The 26,905-nt window shown below is 35.6% G+C and overlaps 2 protein-coding genes across 4 annotated transcripts; both read right to left on the reverse strand.

The window, feature by feature from the left end:
* Positions 1–893: 893 nt before the first annotated feature.
* mpp2a (MAGUK p55 scaffold protein 2a) lies at positions 894–19,468 on the reverse strand. 2 transcript variants are annotated; one of them, XM_082138901.1, is made up of 13 exons: positions 19,361–19,468; positions 14,217–14,265; positions 11,773–11,873; positions 11,378–11,530; positions 11,129–11,284; positions 7,469–7,696; positions 6,953–7,084; positions 5,952–6,054; positions 5,089–5,157; positions 4,818–4,979; positions 4,013–4,215; positions 3,591–3,719; positions 894–3,519 (listed from the first exon to the last, which is right to left on the reverse strand). In XM_082138901.1, the coding sequence occupies exons 1-13, from the start codon at positions 19,424–19,426 to the stop codon at positions 3,343–3,345; spliced, it is 1,728 nt and encodes a 575-aa protein (XP_081995027.1). In that variant the 5' UTR covers positions 19,427–19,468; the 3' UTR covers positions 894–3,342. The 2 variants fall into 2 exon arrangements, with proteins under 2 accessions (XP_081995027.1, XP_081995028.1); XM_082138902.1 differs by having other exon boundaries at positions 11,773–11,870; positions 19,361–19,434.
* A 603-nt stretch (positions 19,469–20,071) lies between these two features.
* pyya (peptide YYa) lies at positions 20,072–23,340 on the reverse strand. Of its 2 annotated transcripts, none has more exons than XM_082183309.1 (4): positions 23,211–23,340; positions 22,318–22,505; positions 20,945–21,025; positions 20,072–20,379 (listed from the first exon to the last, which is right to left on the reverse strand). In XM_082183309.1, the coding sequence occupies exons 2-4, from the start codon at positions 22,503–22,505 to the stop codon at positions 20,355–20,357; spliced, it is 294 nt and encodes a 97-aa protein (XP_082039435.1). In that variant the 5' UTR covers positions 23,211–23,340; the 3' UTR covers positions 20,072–20,354. The 2 variants fall into 2 exon arrangements, with proteins under 2 accessions (XP_082039435.1, XP_082039436.1); XM_082183310.1 differs by having other exon boundaries at positions 22,318–22,533; positions 23,237–23,333.
* Positions 23,341–26,905: the final 3,565 nt, after the last annotated feature.

Genomic DNA, 26,905 nt, shown 5'->3' on the forward strand with positions numbered 1-26,905 from the left:
AAATACAATTTGAAAAGTAGTCCAATTTAAATGATAATTACAATATATTATCATATTTCCATAAGAATGCTACATTTGATCACTAAATTAATGTCAGACATTTTTAAAGACCAAGGAGAAGTTGTTTTCATGGTGAAACCTCCAAACATTTGGTATCTCTGAAAAGTCCTGAATGTGCTCTTTACAGGCCTCCCAGGTTGTGTCATGTGACATGTATGATGTCAGAGAAATTCACTAAAATATAATGTCCACTACAGTGGACAAAAGTCTATTCTTGGGTCCCAGGAGGATATTTCTTAACAACTTGCAGGTTTATATGGATGTGCTATTTTAGTGAAATTTAGCAATGAGTGACAGAAGCACTTAAAGCCAGAAAACGACCGGGACTTGCAGAAATAGAGACCGGGGATGGATGTAACACTTTTTGCTTCAGCACCTATATCTCGCTGAATTTTTTAGCTTGAGTTCTCAAACTTTTATACAAAATACCCACATTTGTTTACTACAAATGGAACCAATTCAGCATACAAGAATATAGATGTTATGATCTAAAATACACGGTGTTCCTTTGTTACAACCTACCCCACTACCGAGTAACACATGCTGGGGTAAGTTGTAGGCTTACAGTTAGACAAAAGAAGTAAAAATGGATGCCATACCATATAATATTGTTCAAAAACAGATTTATTGAAATAAAAGAACAATGTCTCTCTCTCTCAATAACATTTGTCTACTAGAACAAACTTACTTAACAGTACACTTAATAATAACACTAGGCTACTACAATGTACCTAATTAAATAATATCTTTGTACATCTTTAGGTCAAAAAAAAAAAAAAAAAAAAAAAAACATGTCTGTGTGTGTAAATGAATCTACTAAACAAACGTACTTAATAAACACTACTACAATGTACCAGATTAAAGAACATCTTTGTACATCTTTAAGTCTAACAAAAACTAGCATGTCAATGTGCGTGTGAGTGTGTGTATATTCTTAATCAGAGTCACAGTGCTGACAGATGAATGATGCTGGTAACCCTGGAGTGCTGGCTTGATGGGCTCAGAAACTGCATAGGGTGCATTTCACCCAAACCTTCTTTGGCTTTGAGTTGTTATATTGCTCCATGCAAACCACTTTATATAAAACACTGGCAGAGACACCTCTGTCAGTCTTTCTTTGCCATGCCCCAGTTATTCTTTAAAAACATTCAAATCAAGAAAATTCTTGGTTCTTGCCTGTATGTCAGTGTCAATTTAGACAGTTAAGTTCATCCAATAGCAATACAGATTTAAGCCAATAGGTGTATAAAAAAATTAATAAAAATAGGAGCTGTCAATATTTGGGGGGGATTTTGATGGAAAAGTCATGCATTAGTCATTCATTTATTTCCACACATTATTTCCCCAAACATTTTATTTCAGAAATCAGGCAATTTACAGAGTGTTATTCTAATCATACACTGATTTTGCAAGTAAAACATGACTATACAGTATCTGCCTCTAGCTTATACCATTATCTGATATGTAGAAAATGTAATATCAATATCAAAACTAAACTCCAAATACCTTACACCTAGATATAAACAATAAAAAACAATAAATAAATAATAGCTGCCAGAATTCAAACCAAATACCATTAGCATGAATGGTAATTGGTGAATATTAATTAGCACTTGAATTATGTTTGTTCATAATAAAAAAGTAGAGAGGGTTTGCCTGTAGGAAAAAGAGACACTGTCATCCAATAAGCATATACAGCATTATAATAAATATGCAACAATGTTTTCAGTGAATAAGATCAGATACACAGATACATGCAGATGCAGTGACAACATTTTACACCGACAGCATCCTCATAGATATCAACATAAAGGTCTTAATGTCATGCTCTAGCACTGTTCTTGCTTTCAATTCACAGATTCATTTCTAATTAGGGTGTAAACCTGATGTTTGGTCCTTTCAACTTTTTCAAACAAATTATTATTGCCACATTTTCATGTAGTATGTAAATATGGTTGATATGGTGAACAAATCTACAAAAACAACCATCTGAAATCAATACACGGCTGCATTCAGTGACCCCTTCTGCACAGTATTATATTATTATAAATATGATCTGCCTGCTGATTCTAGTTCTCATGCCCCTTTCAGTGTGCTCTCAGTGTCTAAATAGGATCACATTTCTATATTCCTGGCCAAAATTTTTAAAAAGTACTGTAATGTGGATGTTTAAGAAACTAACTGTACAAAAGTCATGTGCCTGACACAACAACAGGAGCTGAAGCAAAATAGAACCTTATAATAAAAAATATAATTCAGAGATGAAACACTGTCCAATCATCTACCATCTACCAATCATGTCATCAGAATTAACGTACACTAACCAGTGGATTGCAAAAAAACATAACTTGATAAATTTACTTCAGTTGCAAATCTGCAAAAGACTTGTTTTCAGAGAATATATACTATCGTTCAAACCTTTGAACATTTTATTTCTGAAAGTAGCCTATTATGCTCATCAAGGCTGAATTAATTTGGTAAAAATACAGTATAAAGAGTAATATTGAAAATGTTATTACAGTTGAAATATTTTTGTGGAAAAGTTTTTTCTATTCTTTGATGAATAGAAAATTTAAAAGAACAGCATTTATTTGAAACAGAAATCTTATGTAACATTATAAATGTTTTTACTGTTACTTTTAACCAACTTAATGCATTCTTGCAGAATAAAATTAATTTCTTTAAAAAAATCTAAACTTTAACAGAAGTTAATATATTGAATATAATTGTTTATATTTAAAAAAGAAAATTGGTTTAAACATAAATCTAACAAAATTTTGAGTTTATGCTTTAACAAAAAACTATTTGCAAATGGGGTATCATATTATTAATGATTAATTACAGATATATTCTACAAAATATAGTTTTATCTTACACAATGTTGTGTCTGAAGTAAATTTATCTTATTCTTTGAGGGATTATTTTTACTGGACAAAAAAAAAAAATCAGATTAAGACTAATATTTTTTGTATGTAAAATTAAAAAAAATTTTTTTTTAAATGTATCTTAATTCAGAAATGTAAATACTCATGCTGTAAACAAAAAGATTTTGAGAAAAAGACTGGCTAAATTCTGACACAAGATATTCTGGTTTTGAGGTTTGTATCAGGATGTGTTCGGAGAGGGTAGATGGTGATTTCACAAACACACTCACACCTGCACTCATATAAGAGACCGATCTCTCTGATCAGTGTACACCCTTGGAACGAGGTTGATGATATAAACCAGGTAGCACTGATATAAAGTGTCACATGAAACATACAGTAGCTGCTATAGTGAGCTCTAAAAGACCCACCCAACCGGAACCCACTGCTGAGCTCCCTTTAACTGCTCTAAGGAGGATTTGAGGGTCCTGTACGCCTGTTCCAAATCGTCGTTCACTATGGTGAGGTCGAAGTAGTGCCCGTACACTCTTTCAATCTTGGCACTCTCATCCACTGTCCTCTTTAGCTCTGCGTCCTGTTAAAAAGAGACATTTTTAGGATTTTTTATGAGAACCAAGTTTAGTAAACAGCTACTGTGGGACTTACTGTTCGTAGTTTGGTCGCCACTCCTGCCTCAATCCCAGATCTGTTTATGGTCTTAAGCACCTCAAACTCAGGGGCTTTGATGAACACCACATACGGCAAAAACTCTGATGTCCTGAGGACTTTTAGGGACTATGGAAAAAATCAGAATCAAAACCTGGTTTTCATGAACTACTACAAAACAGCATCATACAGGTTCCAAAAAAAGGTTATGGAAGAACCATTTAGGGTTTAAAAGAACCGTTTTCTTTTTAGAATGAAGAATTTTAATAATCAAATGAACCTTTCACCACTGTAAAGAACCTTTTGTGCAATGGAAAGATTCCATGGAGGTTCTTCATGGAACTATCAATGCCAATAAAGAACTTTTATCTGTAATAGTTTATAGAATCTCATCAATGTTTAGAAAGTCAGAGGACCCTTACCTGTGGGTTGACGTCCAGGATGCAGATGCGTCCAGCCTCCACTACTTCATGGATGGAGTCGATCTTGGTCCCGTAGAGGTTACCATCATATTCACCATGTTCAAGATAGTGACCAGCTTTAATATCAGCTTCCATCTTACTCCGGGATGTGAAGGCATACATCATATTCTCTCTGTCTGCTGATTTGAGCTTTCTAGAGGTGTCTGCGGACATTGATACAAGAACAACCGAGTGAACATCAGATCATTCTTTATTATCTGTTTATTAACAGATTAGTGGCACAATTTCTCCAAAGAACAAATTCTCACACTAAAGGGAATACTACATTCACAAGGGATGTCCCGTTCAAACAGCAGCTTACAGTAGAGTCTCGAATACTTGCCTGGACAAATGAAAGTAGACGGGCTTTATGTTCACAGAAGCGGCTGAGCAAGAATTACAGGCCGACGCTTCAGTTAACAGTCATAAAGTGCGAGATAAGATGAGTAGCTAAACAAAACATTTAATATTTGAAACCGGTTTACGGTCGAAATGTTAAACGACTGACAGGGATGCTAACTAATAAACTTGTTTCTAATTTCACCATTTTGAATTGAAAATAGGCCTAGTAATTCGTGACTGGCAATGTGACGAGACAAGAAACATTAACAAATAATTACCTCTGTATTTTTAATTCTTAAAATGCATGCCTCCGAACTCCCCTAGCAAGCTTCATTTTGGGACCTCTTTAAAACCCTGCATATGGCCCTGGTCTGAACCCTCCTAAAACGGAGAATTGCACCCGATATGCCCCGAGAAGACTCACAGGGGATGGTGGTGCCGTAGTGCTGAGGGTCTGACACTAGCAGCTTATTCTTCAGGCTTCGTCGGCCCACTCCAGGTGCACCCATCAGAATCAGAGTCTTCCTGCGAAACGGAGGGACTTTTGCAACCTCCTCATAGATCAGTAACTCATGCCTGTCAAAATCTTCCAGGGAATAAAAGAGAAATAATAAATCGCATAGCAATACCGAGTTTGTTGAGTGTTGAGCGTCAAAAGACACAAGATATGCTTTTGAAGAAAAAGAAAACCTAACCTGCATTTTTTGTAGTCAGGTACATCATTTTCTTCTTCTTCTTGCCAACCATTCCAGTGCAGAGATTGGCTGCAATACACAATGATATTATTTTTAGATAAAAACATTTATAGCATTATCGAATCTTAACTAAAGTTTGCACTTTTACTGTTTGCATTGCTGTGTGAATGTTTGATTAGAGCAGTGGTGCGAAGTCATTGGTCTGAAGGAGAAACGTTCAGAGGAATTGGAGTTCAGAAAGGCAGAGAGCCAACCACTATTCATGCACTAGAACGCCGTTGCCTTGGCTGTTTTCTGTTTTTTCTTTTTCTGCTGATCTGCCCCACACTTTGAGAAGCACTGGATTAGATTAAGACATAGTAATGGTTCATATTAAATCCACCAGGGGGCAGTATACACAAATCAACCATTCAGTAGGGTAGATTTAAAAACAGTTGAAATTCATACTTTTATTCAGCAAGGACCTATAATGTTTCTTGAGCAGCAGATAAACATATTAGAGTGATTTCTGAAGGATCATGTGACACTGAAGACTGGAGTAATGATACTGAAAATACAGCTTTGCCATCACAGGAATAAATTGTAATTTTGTAATAATAATAATAATAATAATAATAATATGTAATGTAAGAGAGAAGAGAGAAAACTATGACTACCAGTCAAAAGTTCAGAGTAATTAAGATTTTTTTTATTAATCGAATATATAGTAATATAGGGAAACAGTAAAACTGTAAAATATTACTACAATTTAAAAGAACTGTTTTCTATTCTAATATATTGTAGCAGCCATTATGCCAGTCTTAAGTGTCATGATCCTTCAGAAATGTTTCTGAAATGATTAATTAATCCATATATTTCTATACCTGCTGGTGACAGCTCAACATCTCTCTTCACAAAAGCTTTCCTCTTCTCCTCCAGAAGTTGACTGGGAATCAGGCCAGCACTACCTCCCTCTACATGGCGTGCCTGCAAAGAGATATATGACTCTAATGTACAGCTTTCAGAGGGTAATATTGTTGTATCATTGTTCTATATCATAAACAAGCATATTTTTATGTGTGTTTGTTAGAAATTCCCTCGACTGAAATTTTAAAGAGATATCTTACATTTTAAATAAAAAGCAGATGCGACTTTAGGTCCTTCAAAAGTTAATAAACTATCTGGCATGTCATTTTAGCACAAAAATATTGTAGCGCTTCTAAGGCCCTGTAAACACCTGGTATTAAGATGCGTTTTGATGACCCGATCACAAGTGGACAACGCTAAATACAGGTGTAAACGGGGTCTAAAACGTTTTGAGCTTGTCCACTTAGACCACTTCCAGAGGTAGTCGAAAACTCATTTGACCGGATTGCTTTCGTAGTGTAAACGCTCATGTGGTCGAATGCAATCAAACAGTCACAAAATATCACATAATTTCTGCCTACTGACCTAATGTATAAACATTATTTGAAGCGCGCTATCCAGACGGGATTTAAACTTTGGCTGGAGACCCAAGTTTGGTTTGAAGATGAAAAACATACCAAGCACAATGTTCTCTCATCATTTCTGATTTCTAACATGCACTTGAGACTATCAGAGCAGAAACAAAAGTTTTTCTCTCTGTAAGTTTTTCTGTTTATATGTAAATTGCATGAGCTTTTTTCATCTATTAGATCGAAAGATCTGAAAAAGTCCCTACAACCGCCCATAGAGGCTCTTCTCGAAAAAGTGGTTGAAGGACAGAAGTGGTTGAAAGTGGACAAAAGAGACGGATTAAAACACCAGGTGTAAACGGGAATGTGTCTCCCTCGACTACTTGATGTGATCGACCAAAACGCATCTTAATAGCAGCTGTAAACAGGGCCTAAGTTGACCAACCAACCTGCCACCAGTTCACATCTTCCTGGTTCACAATCTGCAGAATGTCTCCACTTAAGAACATCAGTCCCGCCTCCTTGCAAGGGATGAGGTTGTCATTGGCAGGGTCATAATCAAAATGGCACTTTACAAAAACCTGTAGAGACAAGGATGAGAGTGATCCAGACAGAAATATAGTTTACATTAAAGTTACAATTTTATTAGAAAATTGAAAATGATTCAAAAATATATATACGAAATTAGGTCAGTTTTCAAAGAAGTTATTTAACCTAAAATGCCCAGCCTATCTGAAAGTTAAAATGATACACCCCATCAAACAACCATATAAATGTAGTCTGGACAGATGATAAGATCAGGAGGTGAATAGTAAAATACTGCTAGAAGTGACCGTCTAACAAGCTTCAACCTTCCAGCTCACGATCCTGTCTGATCTCATAGTAAACACATCTGGCTTTAACTGAGAGCGACTCACGGGACTCACTCAATGTCCCGTTCTGTATTTAGGGGGAGGGGATGGTACCTGTCTCGGGGGATGTGGCTCCTGGTAGCTGGGAAGGATTTTGAGCACCACACTGCCGCTGGTCTCCTGCAGCATCTCCTGCAGAACACGAGGGTCGTCGCCCACCTCTCTCCCATTCACCTCTTTGATGATGTCACCCACGTGGAGCAGACCCTGCTGGTCGATCATCCCCCCGTGGAGAATACGTGCAATCACCAGCTCTCCGTTGTCAATACGGAACGTCACACCCTGACACAACAACATGAGATGAAGTCAGAAACTGGTGGTCAAAACACTGCAAGCACATTTTGAATTCGAGCAATGAATTTCCATGACTTTACCATGACATTTTTATATTAATTTACTATTTAATATTTAGCATACCAACAAAAACTGTATATTCACTGTAGAATTTAATATAATAGATATTTTTAGAGTAAAACAAACCTGTTAAGCTTCACCAGTGCCACTGAATCGTTCTTTGTTTAAATAGTTCAAAGTTACTATTAGATTTAATGTTATTACCTTGACAAACTATACATCATTAAAAAGATATAAGATTCAAGTTTCAGTATTTGACCACTATTTTATCCTCAGAAACTTATAGTGACACTAGTTATGTCTTAATTTGTGTCAGGAGTTATGCAATGAAAAAAATGAGTCGATACGTCATGCCGTCAGCCGCTCCCATTCAGAAAAAACCTCCTGTGCGGTCGTCATGAAAGCGCTTCACAAAACAACGTCCCTCAGGGCTTTTAGCTAAAAAATGTGCAGATTTGGAGAAATATTGATCGATTCTCATAGGTTTATATTAGATTTCTATAGAGAGGAATAATATTTATTGAATTTATACCCAAATGTGCCGATGTAATCATTATGAGTGCTGGATACTCTGATGCACTGTGTTTTCAATACACTCTGGCAGCCTGAGGGCGCCCTATGTACATTTAGTCCATATATGGAACACATGAAGGAGAGCCATGTCATGTGACATTCCAGGAACTACCTGACATAAACAGAGATCGCTGTAACATGCAGATAAAGATGTTTTGGAGACAGTAAACATGATTGCAACGATGTATGATTTATCTGTGTTCTTCGAGCCATGTCAGGTATTTTCATAATAATAGATTATATTTATAATGTAATGCTAATCGATATAGACTTTATCATTGTGCAGAATACTATAAAATAATATATTTTCTGTCAATTTTTTTTTATCCGAAGCCAAATCAGATCACAGAATGTTATTTAAAACACTCGACTTGCGTTATAAAGTAAGTTTGGGACAAAAACATGGTTTTAATCTCAAAAATGTCATGTTTTGATGGTGTGCTAAGCTAACATGCTACCTAGCCCAAGATGCACCTGCCACCTAGCTGTTATTTTTATGAAAAAGTTTAAATAGGAATGCTTACTGAAATGTTTCTTTTTTCAAGAAGGGCATTTGATACAGTTTCAAATGTGAAGTGAGAAGTTTGATAAAAGAAATTAGGGATTGAAACAGCGTGAATAGCCAGTGGTTAGTAATTATAATGCAGACAAAAGAAAAGCATATTTACAGCCATAACAAGGCTGGAGAGGTGTGAAGGTGTGCAGGAGAGACTGAGACTGAATGGGGCTCGTTTGCACCACAAAACAATAGAGACAATAGACTGAATAGATGCTTAGAAGATGACAATAAACATCAGTTTGCATTTTAGAGTCTAATCAAAATAAAGTCATATGACATGATCTTTAGAAACATTTAATTAAATACAGAGTTTTAGACTTATCATCTTCATATTTGAAACATAATATGGTCAGACATGTGGCTTTAGCTGCAGTGCATTTCTAGATTGATACAATGGCAACTTCAATATTATTTCCATGAAGATATTTCATAAAATAAATGTCTAATAACTTTACAAAACTTTGAAGCTATTTATAACAATTTTGTTCATTATGACAATAATTAATTCTAAATTTACAATAAACTGCCAAGTGTCAGCTTTCAAATGAGACCATACTTGTGCTTTTAGTGCAGAGGGGTCATGAACTGTATCTGTTTTAGTTTGGGTATGCCATTTCTGGGCATTTTTCTAAAGTGGGGGTGCAGGCTAACAGGATTTTTAAACAATAAAATATTAATATTTTCAACAAATTTGAGCAATCTGTGGTGGATTTTTAATAAATAAGATTGTAAACAAATTTTTTTAGAGCTAACCTGTGTTAAAACTTCTAACCTGAATCTAACCTGTGTTAAACTTCTAACCTTAATTCAACCTGTTAAACTTTTAACTTGACTTCTCTAACATTATGACAAACTTTTACCTGACTTCCTCTTCTAGGTCTAACAATATAAAAAACTAAATTTTACTTCTTCTTTTAGGTCAGGTCTTACTACTTCCTGAACACAATGTCACCAAAACGTTGTTCTTTGCCTGCATTATGTCATGATATATATTGAGTAATCAACTGACTGTTAACCCTTTACAATGTTTTTTTGATGATTTTGCTTATGCCAGTAACAGAGGGTAAAGAAGGGAGGGGCTTGCTTTACCAATTGAACCAATCATTGATAGAAGGTGACATGTTAGTCACACTGATTTTATTTTGATGTATCTGTTTTTGTCCTATAAAACCTGATGTATTCTTTTGCTTGGGTGAGATTCTCTGAGAATTGCTCGAGTACTCTCCAGGCAGAAATAAAGAACTCAAAGGACATTTGCTGAAGTCTGTCTGTTATTTCTGCTGCACAGCAAGTAAGTTAGACTATAGGATTAGACTCAGCCGACGTCGATGTGTAGACGCGCTAGAGTATAAATATTATAGGCCCAGATAGACTTAGGCCAGATGAGACAGGACTTAGTTAGGTTTAGGGAAAAATCTACGACAAAGCAAAACTATGAATTTAATTTAATCCTATTGTTATGCTCTGATCAAAAATATAATATTAGTATTATAATATAATACTATAATTTAATAAAATATTTCTATTAAATGCAAATATATTAATTTAATATATACATTAATATACAATGTAATTGTTACTATGGAAATTTTCTATATGAAATCTATTTTTAATACATAATGTGCATTAATCTCATATTTAGGAACAAAGCATAAGCATATTTAGTTTAATCCTTTCATTATGCTCTGCTCTAAAATATAATATTTGTATTATAATTTAATATAACGTGACTATGATATTACAATATCATGAATAATTACATAATTGAATTACTATACAATGTATATTCACTACAGAAAATTAGTATAATGTTTATTAATCACATGTTTTAGAGCAGAGTATTACTATAAATTAAATGTAATCCCATCATTATGCTGTGCTCTGAATAATAGTATTATTATATGGAAATATGATAATACAATATATAATTATATAATTTAATTAATATACTTAATATAAACTACTTGCGTTGTTCTTGCCTCTTCATGATGACTCGCTTAATTTAGTCCTAATCTGTAAGTCGCTTTGGATAAAAGCGTCTGCTAAATGACTAAATGTAAAAGTAAATATACAACGTATATTCACTACAGACATTTTGTGTAATGTATATTAATCTCATATTTTAGAGCATGACCATAAATTTTTATTTAATCCTTTTGTTTAATATAATATTAGTATTATCATTTAATATAACATTACTACAAATTATACACTGAATGCGGTCTCACCAAGTGTTCTCCAGCCACTTTGCGGATGCCCACCATCCGGATGGCATCAGCTGGCACGGGTACGCTGTTGATGGGCGGCTCCATGAAAGCGCAGGGGCTTGGGGGCGGAGTCTCACACGTCTGAGAGGCCACAGAGTCGTGGGTCTCCAACAGAGACTGATCATCACAAGCATAGTGTGTCAGCCATAAATACAGACAGTGTATTACTCTCGTTTCATTTCACAGGTTTGTTGAGCTGCAGCTGTGTACCTGGAAGTGCGGCTGGTTGAGAATGAGTGACAGCTCTGCGGCAGTGTTGCTGCGGTGTGTAAATGGGCTCAACTCTCTCAGGATGTCCTGCACCAGCTCCACATTATTGTCCCTCACGGCCTCCAGCCGTGTCTCCTCCAGACTCTCTGCACTCTGGGAGATCATTCAGGTTTTAAACAACATAGTAATCATACTGTTGCTTTTGACAACTGTGTGTGTGTGTGTGTGTGTGTGTGTTTCAAATTTCAATTTAAAGTACTTATTTACATATAATATTGGCAAAGCATTATACATAGTAATGACAAGAAAAAAGAAAATGTACAATGTTACAATACCCAAACAGCCAAACATTTTGGGTCTGGAATTGCCCTACTGTATGCAGAAAGAAAACTGACCACAGGGCTCTCCATGATGCCCTTGAGGAAGATGAGGTCCAGGTCATTGGCAGTGGCAGAGCTGGTGCTGTCACTCAGTGTGTCCAGCATCTGCGGCACTGCTGGGGGGGATAGAGACATGATTATGCAGCTGCTTATGAGATACTGTGCTGTTTGATCAAACACACTCACACAATCTGTTATATAATTATATATTCACATATGGATGATATTAGGTCTTTTTTTAAAAGTACAGCTCAACTGCACATGAAATATGAATTTGTAGTGAATCCGTTTTTGTTTTTTTTGCCAGACATTTGCCATAGTTTTTCCAGAACACTACATTTTTGTCAGGCCAGTAAGAAAGATTTCTTGAACTATGCCTTTAACTATTGAAATTTGACTGGGAATGATGTAGAGGGTTTACACTACAAGACTGACCTTTTAGGGTAGATCACAGACCCTTAATCTATGAGTTTCTTCAGAATCACACATGTATTAGCAGACACTACAGGGCAAGAAAATGTCAAGTGGACCTCCACTCTAAAAAAAATAATGTTTTTTACAGTTCTATTTAGAACTGTATCGTCTTGAAGAACCCTTTATATGCTGAAATGGTTCTTTGTGTTAGAGTTCAGGGTTCTTTCCCGCCTTTTTGTTTTTCAAATCTGTAACTGTCAAAGCCTCTTCATTACTGCTTTTCTGGAGCTCAGATACAACTACAAAGACTGTCAACACACTCTCAACAGGTAAATTAATTATTTCTCAAAATGTCAATACATTTTGTCACTTTTGTTTTTAAATATTGTAACTGGTGTCCTACCAATCATGTCTTTTTCTCTTTTAAGTTTAACAGAACATGTAAGTGTGAGTAGCTCTGTTCAGTTAAGGATATAAGCTACTCATCTTCTCTTCTCCACAAAGTAACAGAGATACTGAATTTATGATCCATATTGTTAAAAAAACTTTTCTTTAATTATTATTTTATGCCTAAACACCCAGTCACAAAAAATATTATATCACTTTTGATATCCCATGACTTTATATCACATACTTATATCACATTACATCAATATTGTGTCCAATGTCAATGTTATTTATTAATGTATTCAGCTATCAACTGTTGTTAGAGCAAGGTCATTTTTGCTACAATTTGCCATGTCAATAAAAAAATAAATGTACCTAATTGACACAACATGCTGGGGTTTATTTATTTTTTTAATGTAAAATCTAAATTAGAGGCAACAATATATTATAAAACCAGGCAGATAAAGGACTAAAAAAACATATTAATAAATAATATATAAAAAATTATATTAATAATACTAACAATTATAGTTTGAAGATACTAATATACTAATATTAATGAAAATAAACTATTGTTAAAAATTAGGAACTTTATAACACTTTCAAAGCATGGTTCTTCATGGAACCTTATAAAAAGGGTTCTATTTAGCAACAAAAAGGGTTCTGCTATTGTTACAAGCCAAAGAACCCTAATTTGGTACTGTTTAGAAGCATTTTTCTTAAGATGCAGAGCATGATCTCACTAAAGCTGGGTTTCCCTGCTGTGCCAGCCATCTTTGGCACAAGTGTGTCCATGTTTACAGCGCCAAGAAAATCTTCACCACAATTAAAACTACCTTCAATGATTTTGTATTTCATCTATTCTCTAATTCATATTTTGATCTGTACTGTTTGGCTCGACTTCAAATTCTTTGAATGAACAGAGCCACAGCTCTGATGTGGCTACTGCTTACGCCAAAGGCACAATACAACACTAGTGTGCTGTATTGACGCTAAACCATCTGCATTAGGGTCCAAAGAATTGCAAAGAAATAAATATATGCTGTAAATAAATACTTTCATATTAGATGTTTATTTGAGGTATTAATTTAATAAATATTACATAAACATACAAACTAAAATACAAACAATCTCCCAAGGGTTGATTTTCATTAAAAAATAACCGAAACTTTTTTAATTTTGCTATATGAAGATCACATTAAAACAACATTTGTAAACAATGTTAAAACAACACATTAAAACAACACTGGAAGCATTTCATCATGCATTTATCCTTTGTGTGGAAAATAACAAAAAAAATATTGTATATGGTCTATTTAGGATGGACAAATTCCTAGTTATGACATTAAAATAAGCAAGACAAAGGAGTTGGAAAAAAAAATCTAAACCAAAAAAAAGTGCATTTCATCACCATTATTTCCATCACATAATGCAGTTATGCAACAAAATACATAATTTGAAATGTGATAGAAATGACACTGGTGGAAATATTCACAACAGTTTAGAAAAAGTGACAAAAATCTTCTGTGATGCATGCATGTTCACTTTTAAACATTGTTATTGGACACATCAAATAAACTAGAGACAGTGTGAACAATTTAAGAGTTATTTTATAAAAGTCCACATGGCCAAAAACACTCTTAGATGATGATACTTACCATGCTCTGTGCCGGTGGCTGCCACAGGCATGATGTTTGAAATCTGCAACTAAAGCATCAGAGAGAGAGATTTAACATTAATATTTTACATCATTAGGACTAGAGGGTAAAGTATAAACAAAGAAGATATGGGGAATAAAAGTAAATGTAAAAGAGTGGGGCATTTACTAGTAAGCTTTGCTAAGTTGCTATGGCGATATATACAATAAAATGAGACATGCAGTCTTTGTGTGCGTGTTGAGAGGTGGGAGGGAGAGAATGAATTGTTTTTAGGGGGGAATTGTGCTTAGATTCAGCCGTGTCCTCAAAATGAAACAATGACAGGGAGCAGGTGCAGTTGCAGGAGGAGAGAGGGGAGATGGACGATGGGAGCGACAGAAGTGCTGAGAGTAAGACTGAAAGGTTTTAAATGTATTTATTATACAGATTTCTGGAATACTTGTTTCAGATTGGTCAGTAGCTGCATTCTACTGTTTCTGTATAATTAACTAAACTGGATAATTGACTGTTGTTCCAGGCAATAGATTAACTCCACTCCATTTCTTCCCATATAATAAAATAATTTCTAACAACCAAATCAATATTTCATGTCCATTTATTTGCTAATTAGAAGGATAATGTTCTGCCTTCTTGTCATTATAGTCAAATAGCTGATGCATTATGCCATATGACAGATAGATAGATAGATAGATAGATAGATAGATAGATAGATAGATAGATAGATAGATAGATAGATAGATAGATAGATAGATAGATAGATTCCCATATGTTCCTGCTCTGAAACTCTGTAAATGGTTTCCCAGTAAGCAAGATCTTCTTTCTCCCTCTCATTTGCTTGCTCTCTCTCTCTCTCTCTCTCTCTCTCACACACACACACACACACGCACATGTTGTGAGTCGTTGTGTTATGGGGAATTTTCATAGAAATAATATTTTTTATACTGTACACTCTCACAGAAAACTTTTTTACATTTTCAAAGAGAGAGAGAGAGAGAGAGAGAGAGAGAGAGAGAGAGAGCTCATCACGCCTCATCAAACTATTAGGCAAACAATTATTTTCTTGGTTTAGACATCTGTTGTGTTTCTCACGAACTGTCAATCACATTGTAAAACAGGATGCACTGTAATGAATGTACTGATACAGCACACAGAGGGCGATACATTAGCCGTGTTTACTCTAGAGACAATTACACTCTCTTCACTACTTAAGGTTAAAGACAGATCTTCCCATCGGAGCATTAACAACGCACCGTTCTACTAACATTATGAGGATTTCAACACAAATTATGGGAACGAAAAAATATTCCTCAAAAATCCCATGCAACCATTTTCACATACACTGAATGACGGAGGTGGTTGCTATAGCGATTCCTTTTTTCCCCCCACATGTTACGTAGGTTATGTGCTGAGTGGCTAGCCTACTTCCCTAAAGGGGAAAGTAGCTGCCTAACATACTGCACAGAACTGAAGCTGAATTCCAGAAAGTCGGAACGTCTTACTTAAGAATCTGAACTATCTGAATGCTTATTATGCAGAGAGTTCACCAAAAATGAAAATACTGTCATCATTAATCACCTTCATTCCAAACCTGCATGACTTCCTCTGTTTTTTTTAAAGGAGATATTTTGAAAAATGTCTCAGTGTTTTTTTCTTTCTTGTCTATACAATGGAAGTCAATTGGTACCACAACTGTTTGGTTACCAACATTCCTCAAAATTCCTTTTGTGTAAAGGTTTGGAATGACATGAGAGTAAATGATGACAGAGATGAAAACACTTTGAACATGACACATTTAAATAACACCAGAACAGTCCTAAAATATCTTCATATAGAGTCAGTTCTCTATATGTATGAGGTAGAGGGTAAACAAGGTCAAATAAGCCTGCTTTTGACACTCTGCTTTTAGGAATAAAAAAATAATAATAATAAATAAATCCAAATTTTGCATTTCACCTCTGCTCTAGCTTGTTTCCTAGTCTAGCTTTCTAATAAACCTGACATTGTACACTATTAATAATGCTGGCTAGGACAAATTGCTTATTTTAAATGGCTTATGGACAAGCTGTGTGTGTGTGTGTGTGTGTGTGTGTGTGTGTGTGTGTGTGTGTGTGTGTGTGTGTGTGTGTGTGTGTGTGTGTGTGTGTGTGTGTGTGTGTGTGTGTGTGTGTGTGTGTGTGTTGTGTCTGCTAAATGCATAAATATAAATATGTAAATATAAATTCCCGAAAGAACTCAGACTGATGGCTTATTCTATCCACTTTATAAAAATACATTGATTTTGCTGAGCCATGAAATAAAATCATTTTTAAGCTAAGGAAATTATGAAAAACATTTCCACATTTTGGTTCTATTAATTGCAATATACATAGTCTAATTATTTTAATAATCTAAAGAAGAAAACACAAAACAAAGGATCTCTGATCATGTGGTTGTGTGATGCTAGTGTGAATCTGTTGTTTATGTAGCTGAGATCAGCCCTGGTGGGATGGAGAGGTCAGACTTCACACACACCTCCGTTTCATTCTCACACTCTAGCTTATTCACAAGCATGACAAGCCTCAGAGTGATGTTGCTATACTGCTATAAAGTGTCAGTTCAGTTCAGTTCAGTTCAGGCAAACACAGACACTCATTTAAATGGAGTCTAAGTGTCTCACTCAGCTCATTTCCAGCAACAACTCCTTTGTTAAAAAACGGTCTTTATTAAGGGGTGTTGGCTGTGCTTTCTTTGAATATATAGGTGTTGTGAACGCCTCAAGTGCATCTGATTTCTGATTGTCCACTATTACCATCTTTAATCACAGAGCACCTCAGGGCTACATCTTCTTCTCGCTTTTATTAACCCACACAAAACAAACAGATTTTATTGTTAACCTACAGGCACACAGCTTGAGAATAACAGGACATAAATTGCTCCTCTTAAACTTTAAATATTAAACACCACAGTTAGAAAAATATTAGCATAAATGTTGCTGGGGAAAAAACAAAGCAAAGCAAAATATCATGTCAAAACTTAAAAATAATAAAATATAAAATACACAGCGGGCCCAATATATATTTGATCCATAAATCACTTAAAATGTCTGAATAATATGGAAATAATTGATGCTAGTTCTTTCCAAGAGTCCAAATCAGTGTTATTTTATTATCTGAGACACTATTATAGTTTTTATGAATATTTTGGAATGGTTTTATATTCATTTTCTTTTTTTTCTTTTTCGTTTTAGCTTAAGTTTTAGTAACTTTGTTTTGCCATTGTTTGTTAAAAATGTTTAGATTTTTTTTTCAATATTTCTATACAGATTTTATTCATTTTCATTTTTTTCATTTTTAATTATTTTAATACATCAAGTTAAACTAAATAAAAATTTAAATATTTTATTGTAGGCTATTTCAGTTAACGTTTTATTTTTTAAGTAACAAATATGTGTTCTTAAGGTTTTAAATCATTTAGAACAGGTATTGATTAAAAGTAATATACACCTCAAAAACAAAGCAAACTACATGGATCAACTAAAAATCATGGATTTGTTTTCACTTGCCTTATGTATTAGCTTATATATATTACATTTAGTATTTAACATAAACATATCTTTTAAATAATTCATCAATATAATATTATTTAACTAGATTTGCAATAATATCTGAAAATGACTCCTAAACTCCAAAAACAGCCATAAATAAAATAAAAAACGTTCTGTCAACTGCCCGAAACTCTCTCAGACTGGCTTAAGCTGAAGGGTCTACTAATGTTTGATGTCAATTCCCATGGAGAGCTGTCAGCCAAACATGGGATATGCTCAAGCGCACATTTCAATCTCATAACCAATCAGACTGCTCCAGTGTGTTTTGGCCAGGTGTGAATGCAAACTCAGCATCTGAGTGAGATCCCCTGAGAGAAGGCACGAGGGGGTCTTCCTCTAGCCCTTTATAAAAGGGAGGGGTGGTGAATTTATCATGTATTGGCAACTCTTGAGGCCCCCACCTCTTCCATTCCCATCCTTCCTGCAGACCCCACTGAGCCCCCCATGCTAATGACACCCTGGTCTGGCCCAGCCCACATCACAAGCAGCCACGCTCTCCATCTGCTCCCTTTGAGCCAGAAAAAGGCATGGCCCATCTGTCTCAAGCACAGACAAATACATATGCGTCCCCTTTAAGGAACCATAACAAGAAGCTGAGACTATGCCAGATTATTCTCTGCTTTTAATCACCTGGTTTTGACAGCACATAAATAATATTCCTATAGGCATTAACGCTTTAAATCTGCTAGTGTAATGGTATCATAAATAAGTTTTCAGTCACCAAACACAAAATAAAAGGACCACCAAATATCATGTTTTTATTCCTTTGTGCTTTAATAATAAAAAAAATTATATTGAATAGGTGAACTAGGCAACCCACTCCACTATGGTTTCGAATACAATTACAAAATGTCTAACCAGAAATAAAGTGTACTATAAAAGGACATATAGGGGCGATTTCGGACACAGCTAGTAAAACGTCCCAGAGCTGTTATAATAAATCTGCGACTTCATGGAATTCGACCAATCACATTAGAGGACCAGAACTAATTGCTGCAGCCTATAATAATGTATCCTATACTTTTTAGAGCTCTCATAAAAAGATGCTTTTCATAATAATGTTTCAGTTATTTAGCCTATACCTTTGTTACATCCTTAATAAAGTATAGCTCAATTCCTAGGCACTATAGAAAGTGTATTTCTACATCCTGATCACAGGTTCTCTTGCAGTTATTTGGTGAATAACTGTGAAATCGGCTAAGTGCTGATGATAAGGAAAAAAAGAGCTTCAAGAATTTCCCTCACACAGCCAACAATATGGACAGAAGCGATACCAACAAATATCAGATGCAGTCCTCAATTACACTAATTAGCATTCACATTTCACTTAAATTAGATGAATAAAAGAATATCATGTCAATGGAGAACAACAAACCATTGTTGTTCCCCCCCTTCCTAAACGTGAAACGTTAACAACAATAAGACGACAACACTATACTATACAGTAGATGAAACGGCTATATGGTTTGCATCCCTAAATGGAATATACGTTTAGAGGGCTACATCAACACACAAAATACGCAATTTTTTAATTATTTGTATAATAAAAAGAGATACTAACCTTTCCCGTATAGCTTCGTTGCGTTGTTTTGATTCTAAGAGAGGTGTCTAACCCGCTACAAAGCATCAAATCAGAAGCTAGTCATTGCGTACACATAAAGGGGCAACGCTCAAATGTCTCAGAAGGTGGGACCCACCCAGCTGATGGGCCGCGTTTACAATAGAATGTTCTCGACAGCCCGCTTTAAATGTTCTCCATTCATTTACATAACAGTGGCAAACAGTTGAGTAATGTGCATTTGCAGGTTGCAGGCAACATTTCTTCTGCTAAATGTGTTTAAAATAAGTCGAGACCATCACGTCATTAAATAAATATTACCAAACGTGACTCTAAGTGTTATTATCTGTCATTCATATACATTTTGCTGTTCAAAAAATGTTTCAGCAGTTGTTTTTGTAGAATGAGATGTTAGCAATGACTTGTTGTAAAAGAAATGAATAGAATTGAGGTATTTTGCCTAAATGTTATTGACGTGTGGAAGCTAAAAGAGTTTTATTTTATGTTACAGGAGGGACATCTGCTGGTCATTTAGAAATAACCTTATAACGAAAACAACTAGGTATTTAGAAAATGTACTACGATCAGACTATATTATATTAAATAATAATAAAAACTTAAAATAAACCTAACTTGTCATTTGTCATTATACGGCATATGGCACAGCCTTTTCAAAAACCACCATAGCAAAAATAAATAGCCAAATTCATCCAATACACTTTTAATCACATAGAATAATTTACATGGTACAAACGGAAAAGCATGTCTGAATGACACAATGAAGTATACACATATACACTTCCATTGATAGTTCCTATTATAATATATTATGTACAGTTGTTAATGATATTTGTTCTGTGCGCACCAAAGAAAAAAGATGATGTATAATAAAGAGGTGGATGAGGTTGTCTGATGTTCTCATTTAATTGTCTGGAGGTTTTCTGTGGGAGGCACAGGTGGTCTTAGCTCAGGACAGTCAACACACAGTCACTGAACTTCACCACATATAAGAGTCATCATATCTGAAAGAGACAAATGTAAAAAGAAAAAAGAAACAATCAACTTTTTATTTTTACTGACATCAATATAGTTTATTCCCTATTCTGATTGTTTACACTGATAGTATTTAACCTTTAAATCTTTCCATCTTCTAATTTGTGCTAGAATTTCTGTCAGTCTATTACAGTTTTCAATTAGCTAGCACAGTGTGACTTTTTATTTTGAGGCCTAATAAGGGCTGTTAAATGTCAAGGCCTCTCAAATATTCACTGTGCGTCATGTTCCCTAACCCACTCCCTTCCTGACGGACAGAGAGAAAGAAAGCCAGGGATCCATCTGTCCCCTTATTCCTCTACAGGTGTGAAAAAAATCATGAGTTGTCCTTCTTCCCATTAACACACAACCTATCACCCTTTGTTAATGAGTTCCTCGAGGATTTAAAAAAAAAAACTGCATTCACCCAAAATACCTTTAGAATACCATGTAAATCAGGAAACTTTTGTTTATCTGTTTTATTGTTGTAAGTATACTAACAAGCCCATTAGCAATTAACATTAAAATTGCAGCTAAAGTAAAAAAGACTCCCACCTTGATCTCTGTTTGCGCTCTGTATCGTCCCCGAACAGCAGCTCTGCCATCACATCTTCCGAAGTGGACCTTTTCCCATACCTGCATGTAAGAAATATGACAATTTATTCCCTCATTACTTCATTCCATCCGTGTATCTTAGCTGGGAACATTTCAGTACTGAAATAATGAACTCAAATTGCTCACACAGAGCTCACTGTGGTGTGTGAAAGTGTCAGAAAGTGAAAAGAACTAGTCAGCCCACTTTATCTGTCAGACACCAATCATCGATATAAATACAAACTGTCTTTTCACCCCAGACGTTATGAATCTAATTTAGCAGTTTTGACTTCTTGAAAGCTGAATGTGCTTGAGACATGTCACCTATAGACTCTGACATTTATCTCACAGATTATATGAATGAAGCCTCTATATCTTTAGAAAAAAACATGAATGTCAGTTTTAGAGAACATTTAGTGGAAATGGAGCAAAGAGTTTGAATATGGACCTGAGACAATTGAGTATTTTTACTCTCAGAACAGCATCTTCTAGATGAATAGGCCTATGCTGAAAACAAGCTAAAAGTGCATTGGTTTGGCACTCGAATAAAAAAGCAATTTCATGCTCAGATTACTCCTCAATAGATGCCTACAAACAACATCAATGAGTCTGAGACTAAACTAATGTTTAAGCTATTTCTGAAACATGAGCTCTACAGAATCCCACCTGCTCCCTATTACGGACATCGGCAATACTTTGTGAAGTGGCAAACATTCATTTGATGTAGTCACGACTGTAACATACTCATGGTTTAGCTGCTTGAACCATCACGTCTGTTTGTTTTATCTCAGATAGGCATCATAGATTTTCCTTTTGGCTTCTTATACAGGCAAGACTTTAGGTTATTTGGTGGACTAACAGAGTATGAGGCCCTGGAATAAAGGTGTATTGTGGGGAGAGAAAATAATTTACTGTAAATGTTTTTATTGGAATGTGTTGCTCATAGTCTTAAATGTCAAAGGCCTGTTAGACTATAAAATATGTAAATAAATGTAGTCCTCTATAGGACAGGGCTGCAGAGAAACATCAATCTATGACAGATGAGAACCCTATTCAATCTTGGAAGCTTCTCCGAGGTGCATCTGTTGGGTTTTATCACTCTGATTTGTTATATGTAGAGCCTTTGGCTACTGAAAAGTGGACCATAATGCAATTTCAGAATCATATTGCAGAACTTAGTCATTTGTCCTGATGTATTAATGGGAGACGGTGCAATGACACTAACGGGAAATTATTTTTTATCATGGTCACCTGGTCGGGTGATAATAAGAACATTTTAAGCAAACATGATAGCTACAGGTGCGTTTGTATGATACACCGCGTGTCTTTCTCACCGTTGTCTCGTGATGAGGTTGATGTAGTGTCTCAGCGCGGTGTAATATTTGGCGAGTTCCTCCGGAGCAGCGTCGTCTCCAGGATTCTCTGGTTTAGGCGGATAGGCGTCCACAAGCGTCCCGAGACACAGGAGCACGCAGAAGAGGAGAGTAGCGATGACGGTCCAGGGCTTCAGCATGACAGCCATCTGAAAAATACAACTCGCCTTTTATTTCCTTGCATAAACCAGTGCACGTGTGGTCTGCGTTTTATAAAACGTCTGAATGGATCTAAGGGAGCGACAACAGGTGGGAAAGCGTAAATCGGTTTTTGATATGCATATATAGTTGTGTAAAATTCAGATTTGCATGAGCTGCATGTGCACGCTACACTGCAGTCAACACGATTGGAAAAACTTACAAACTATCTCTTTGAAATTCGGAATTATTTGTCAGAATTATCATTTGAATCAATCGAAAGTAAAACAAAAAACAAAAAAACAACTGAGATCAAGACGGTTTGAACTGCATAAAGCAACGACTCACTTGTTTGCGTAGCATACGATACAAACTTTTGTGAAACGATGTAATAATTACGAATAATAATAATAAAAAATGTTCTGTTAATCTAATCTATCGCGCCTTTTTCTTAGCAGATAATTACAAGAAGTAGGTTATGAACGAACTTGGACTAATTTGTATCTGCTGTCCATGGTGCTGAATGTGCTCGTACTGACAAAAATGACACTGAAAACATATTTTGTATCCGGCATAGCAAACTCAGAATGAATCTAACATTAATGAAAACAATAATGCCTAGATTTCCCACAGCACTTCAAGTCAAATTTAGCACGTAACGTAACTTCTGATTTGGCGCCTCCACATGCAGAATGATAATCACAATACAAACTTACTTTCAGCAGTTTAAGAGTTTAGGTACAGTTATTTCTCTGGACTGGAACTCTGAAGATTCTTGTTCCAATCTTCTTTTTGCGTCTCCCGAATCTTTGTGAGGTCTCTCAGCAATAAGAAGTTACACTCACGGATCTGTCCTGCCTGCACCTCAAGTGCTTTATATACAGTGCTGCGCCTTGCGTAAACACGAGCCGGGCGGTGGAGATGACAGTAGCGCTGCCCCCAACTCCACATCATATACGTCAATCATAAACACATTCGTAATAGGTCAGGGGATCTCTGGATAATCCGTAATTCGTTTGTAATTATAAAACGAAAATACCGTTTTTCTGTTTTTTGTTTCAAAACGAAAAACCAAATAACCGTTTTTGGTGTCAGAATCAAAAAACGAAAAACCAATTAAAAACGGACCGTTTTTCGTTTTTGGCGATCATTTTATCGTTATTCCTTTTTGAACAAAGAATGAAGAGAGTCTTTGAACTTCAGTCAATTCGTTTTTCGTTTATAAACCAAAAACGGAAGTCACCCCTTTATTCGTTTTTTCGTTTTTTTCAAAAAACGAATAAATGACTTCAAAATTCGTTTTCCACATGTGGGCGGCCTGACACGCCCCCTTCCGCCGATTGGTCAAGCAAGTCTGAGCATGTGACGTCATCAGTTGTCGCTCAGGTCGGTTCAACAAAATAATAGGCTACAGATTCTTAAACTGTACAGGGCAGGTCCGGCTTTCTTCTGTGCAACTTTGCACGTTTTACAGAAATCTTTACATCAGAAATATTAATTATTAGTCTGCCACCAGACTAGTGGGAGAGGCTCACTGACCAATGTTCAGTCAGCAGTCAGAACTTTTATTTTAGGCGCTCCGTGTTGCCACGGGATGGTGATTGCAAATACTGTAATGCCAATCGGCTGAGGGTGGGTACCGATGATGGTGAAATACATTTTTACTGAAGCTGTAATCATAGCCGCGACCCGCGAGAATGAGACAGATGATTGACAGGTCGATAGCGGAGGCAATTAAAGGCGCAAGATAACTTCTGTTAACAAAAACATAAATAAAAAAAGTGTTTAATATAAGTGACTTTGTCTTTGTTTTATTGTTTTTGTTGTTTTTAATCAAATAATTGTGAACCACAAACTGAGCCTTCGTTTTAAAGGGCAATTTCCAAATATATTTTATTTATTTGTTATAATATGGGTATTTTATAATACAGCATAAATAAAAACAAACACACGTAATATGTGTATGCCTATAGGCAAAACACCACAGTTTTTTGGTTTTGTTTGTGTGAACTTTTATCCCCAACCATATTTCTTCATGGGCTCCACGCCAGGGGTCACGCTCATCACCCCTACTTCCCATGGTACTAACTGTAATTATGCTGACCCAGTTTATATGTAAAATCTTTGGTATATGTAATCTATATGTAATATCTAAAAACACTTTACAGTGTGATGGAAATAAACTTTTCTTAAAGTGTCTTGTATATCACCACAGATTTATTGACACCCTTCTATCTGTGTTGCATACTGTAATAGACAATTGTCCTGCAGAATGATGAGGTTTTTTGTAAGAAAAACATTGCGAGCAAATGTCGAATTGTTGTTTGAAATATAAATCAACAACGTAAGAGGCTTTAGGCTTTTCTGACCCTGCATTTAGATGTACATTACACACTGTCTAATGCAGCTCAAAGGAGGCACTGTGAATTTGCATAGCAATTTCATTCTAAGAGGCTATTAAATGTGAAGTGACAACATGAAACACTACTTTCAATATATAAAAAAACACCAGTAGGCCTAGTTGGTGGCAAGTCAGCCTGATAATGATTGAATACCAATTTACTCATTTAGGCTCACAATAAGCAGATTACATAATTATACCATAAAAAAATAAAAAAAAATAAAAAAATTATGTCTCAAAAACATTTGCCTCAGCCGATTGGCATTACAGTATTTGCAATCATCATCCCGTGTTAAAACGGAGCGTCTAAAAGAAAAGTTCTGACTGCTTACTGAACAGTCCCGCTCGGCGCTGTCAAGCGCAGCTTCACCACACAGATTTAACTGCGCACAGCTAAATAAAACAGGCTGGTGGCAGACTAATAATTAATATTTCTGATGTAAAGATGTCTGTGAAACGTGTAAAGTTGCACAGAAGAAAGCCCAATAGGACCTGCCCTGTACAGTTTAAGAATCTGTAGCCATAGTAGAGGACTATTATTTTGTTGAACAGACCTGAGCGACAACTGATGACGTCACATGCTCAGACTTGCTTGACCAATCGGCGGAAGGGGGCGTGTCAGGCCGCCCACATGTGGAAAACGAATTTTGAAGTCATTTATTCGTTTTTTTAAAAAAACGAATAAAGGGGTGACTTCCATTTTTGGTTTATAAACGAAAAACGAATTGACTGAAGTTCAAAGACTCTCTTCATTCTTTGTTCAAAAAGGAATAACGATAAAATGATCGCCAAAAACGAAAAACGGTCCGTTTTTAATTGGTTTTTCGTTTTTTGATTCTGACACCAAAAACGGTTATTTGGTTTTTCGTTTTGAAACAAAAAACAGAAAAACGGTATTTTCGTTTTATAATTACAAACGAATTACGGATTATCCAGAGATCCCCTGACCGTAATACAACTCACGAGACATTTTCATCAAGATCATTTATGTTCAGTTGCAGATCAGTTTTATTGAATATGAGACGTAAGTTAAAATGGACATCTATGACATTCTTGAAGCTTACATGATTTTTTTTTTTCATGCAAGATTCTTATTAAATATGTAGGCTACCTTATTCTTTATGAGCAGATATAGCAACAAGGGTCTGTCAAGTGTAATTCAATAATCAAGTTCAGATTGTTTTGCGTCAGTATTTTTGATGAAAGGAATTAAGTTGGAGTGGCCTTTGAATAGGCCTACCTAGACTACAAAAACAGCAGATGATACTCTATAAAGATTGGCGTACCTCTTGATTGCACCGACTAATCAAAACTCAAACACGACTAATCGAGCAATCAATGCGTCTCATCTCATCAACTAAACAACTGAGATTATCTTCTAGATTGGTCTCTCTCTCTCTCTCTCTCTCTCTCTCTCTCTCTCTCTCTCTCTTTTCGTGGCGCAATCGTGGCGCAATCTTCTCGTGCAACGCAGTTTGTCAAATCGCGTGACTACGTTAGCTAAACGTCAAATATTAAGACTTTTAAAAGTTTTTAATACATAGCCTATAAAACAAACTTGTCATGATAGGCTATCATCCCTATCGGACCGTCATGGAACTCTCTCGAGCTACCCACTGTTGCTATGGTTACCACCTCTGACGAAATTGACCTCTGTTCGTTCGCGTCTATTTACCCACAAATTTACTTTTTAAATATTTTTTACCATTACATAAACATGCAACCCATGTTGAAACGATACGTTGGCTATAAAAATAAACTTTTTTTTTTGTAGCCTACTAAAACACCTGGAACTTTGTTACTTCCGTTAGGGTTTGCAAGCTTATTGTGTAAAACTTACACTAAAAACAAGCCATTGGCTACTTCATCGTTCAACGAGATTGTTTATAGCGGTTGGAAGCTTGGATAAATGAAAACCGATATAATTTTTTTTTTTTTTAAGAAATATGATTTTGCTGAATATAGTTTATGCAATTTGCGTCATATTGCAGCTGCGTCTCAAATTACACG

This window comes from Leuciscus leuciscus (assembly GCF_965113295.1).
Source record: "Leuciscus leuciscus genome assembly, chromosome: 1".
Classification (NCBI taxonomy): domain Eukaryota; kingdom Metazoa; phylum Chordata; class Actinopteri; order Cypriniformes; family Leuciscidae; genus Leuciscus; species Leuciscus leuciscus.

Bases quoted from the DNA above. Each gene is read 5' to 3' on its own strand.
- mpp2a (XM_082138901.1), bottom strand. From the start codon at position 19,426: ATGCTTTGTAGCGGGTTAGACACCTCTCTTAGAATCAAAACAACGCAA. The intron at 11,285-11,377 runs GTACACAGCTGC...TGTGATGATCAG, and splicing joins TCAACCAGCCGCACTTCCAG to TCTCTGTTGGAGACCCACGA. The intron at 4,980-5,088 runs GTTAGGTTTTCT...ATTCCCTGGAAG, and splicing joins CCTGACTACAAAAAATGCAG to ATTTTGACAGGCATGAGTTA.
- pyya (XM_082183309.1), bottom strand. From the start codon at position 22,505: ATGGCTGTCATGCTGAAGCCCTGGACCGTCATCGCTACTCTCCTCTTC. The intron at 21,026-22,317 runs GTGAGAAAGACA...TCTTACATGCAG, and splicing joins AACCTCATCACGAGACAACG to GTATGGGAAAAGGTCCACTT. The intron at 20,380-20,944 runs GTGGGAGTCTTT...TGTCTCTTTCAG, and splicing joins GAGCGCAAACAGAGATCAAG to ATATGATGACTCTTATATGT.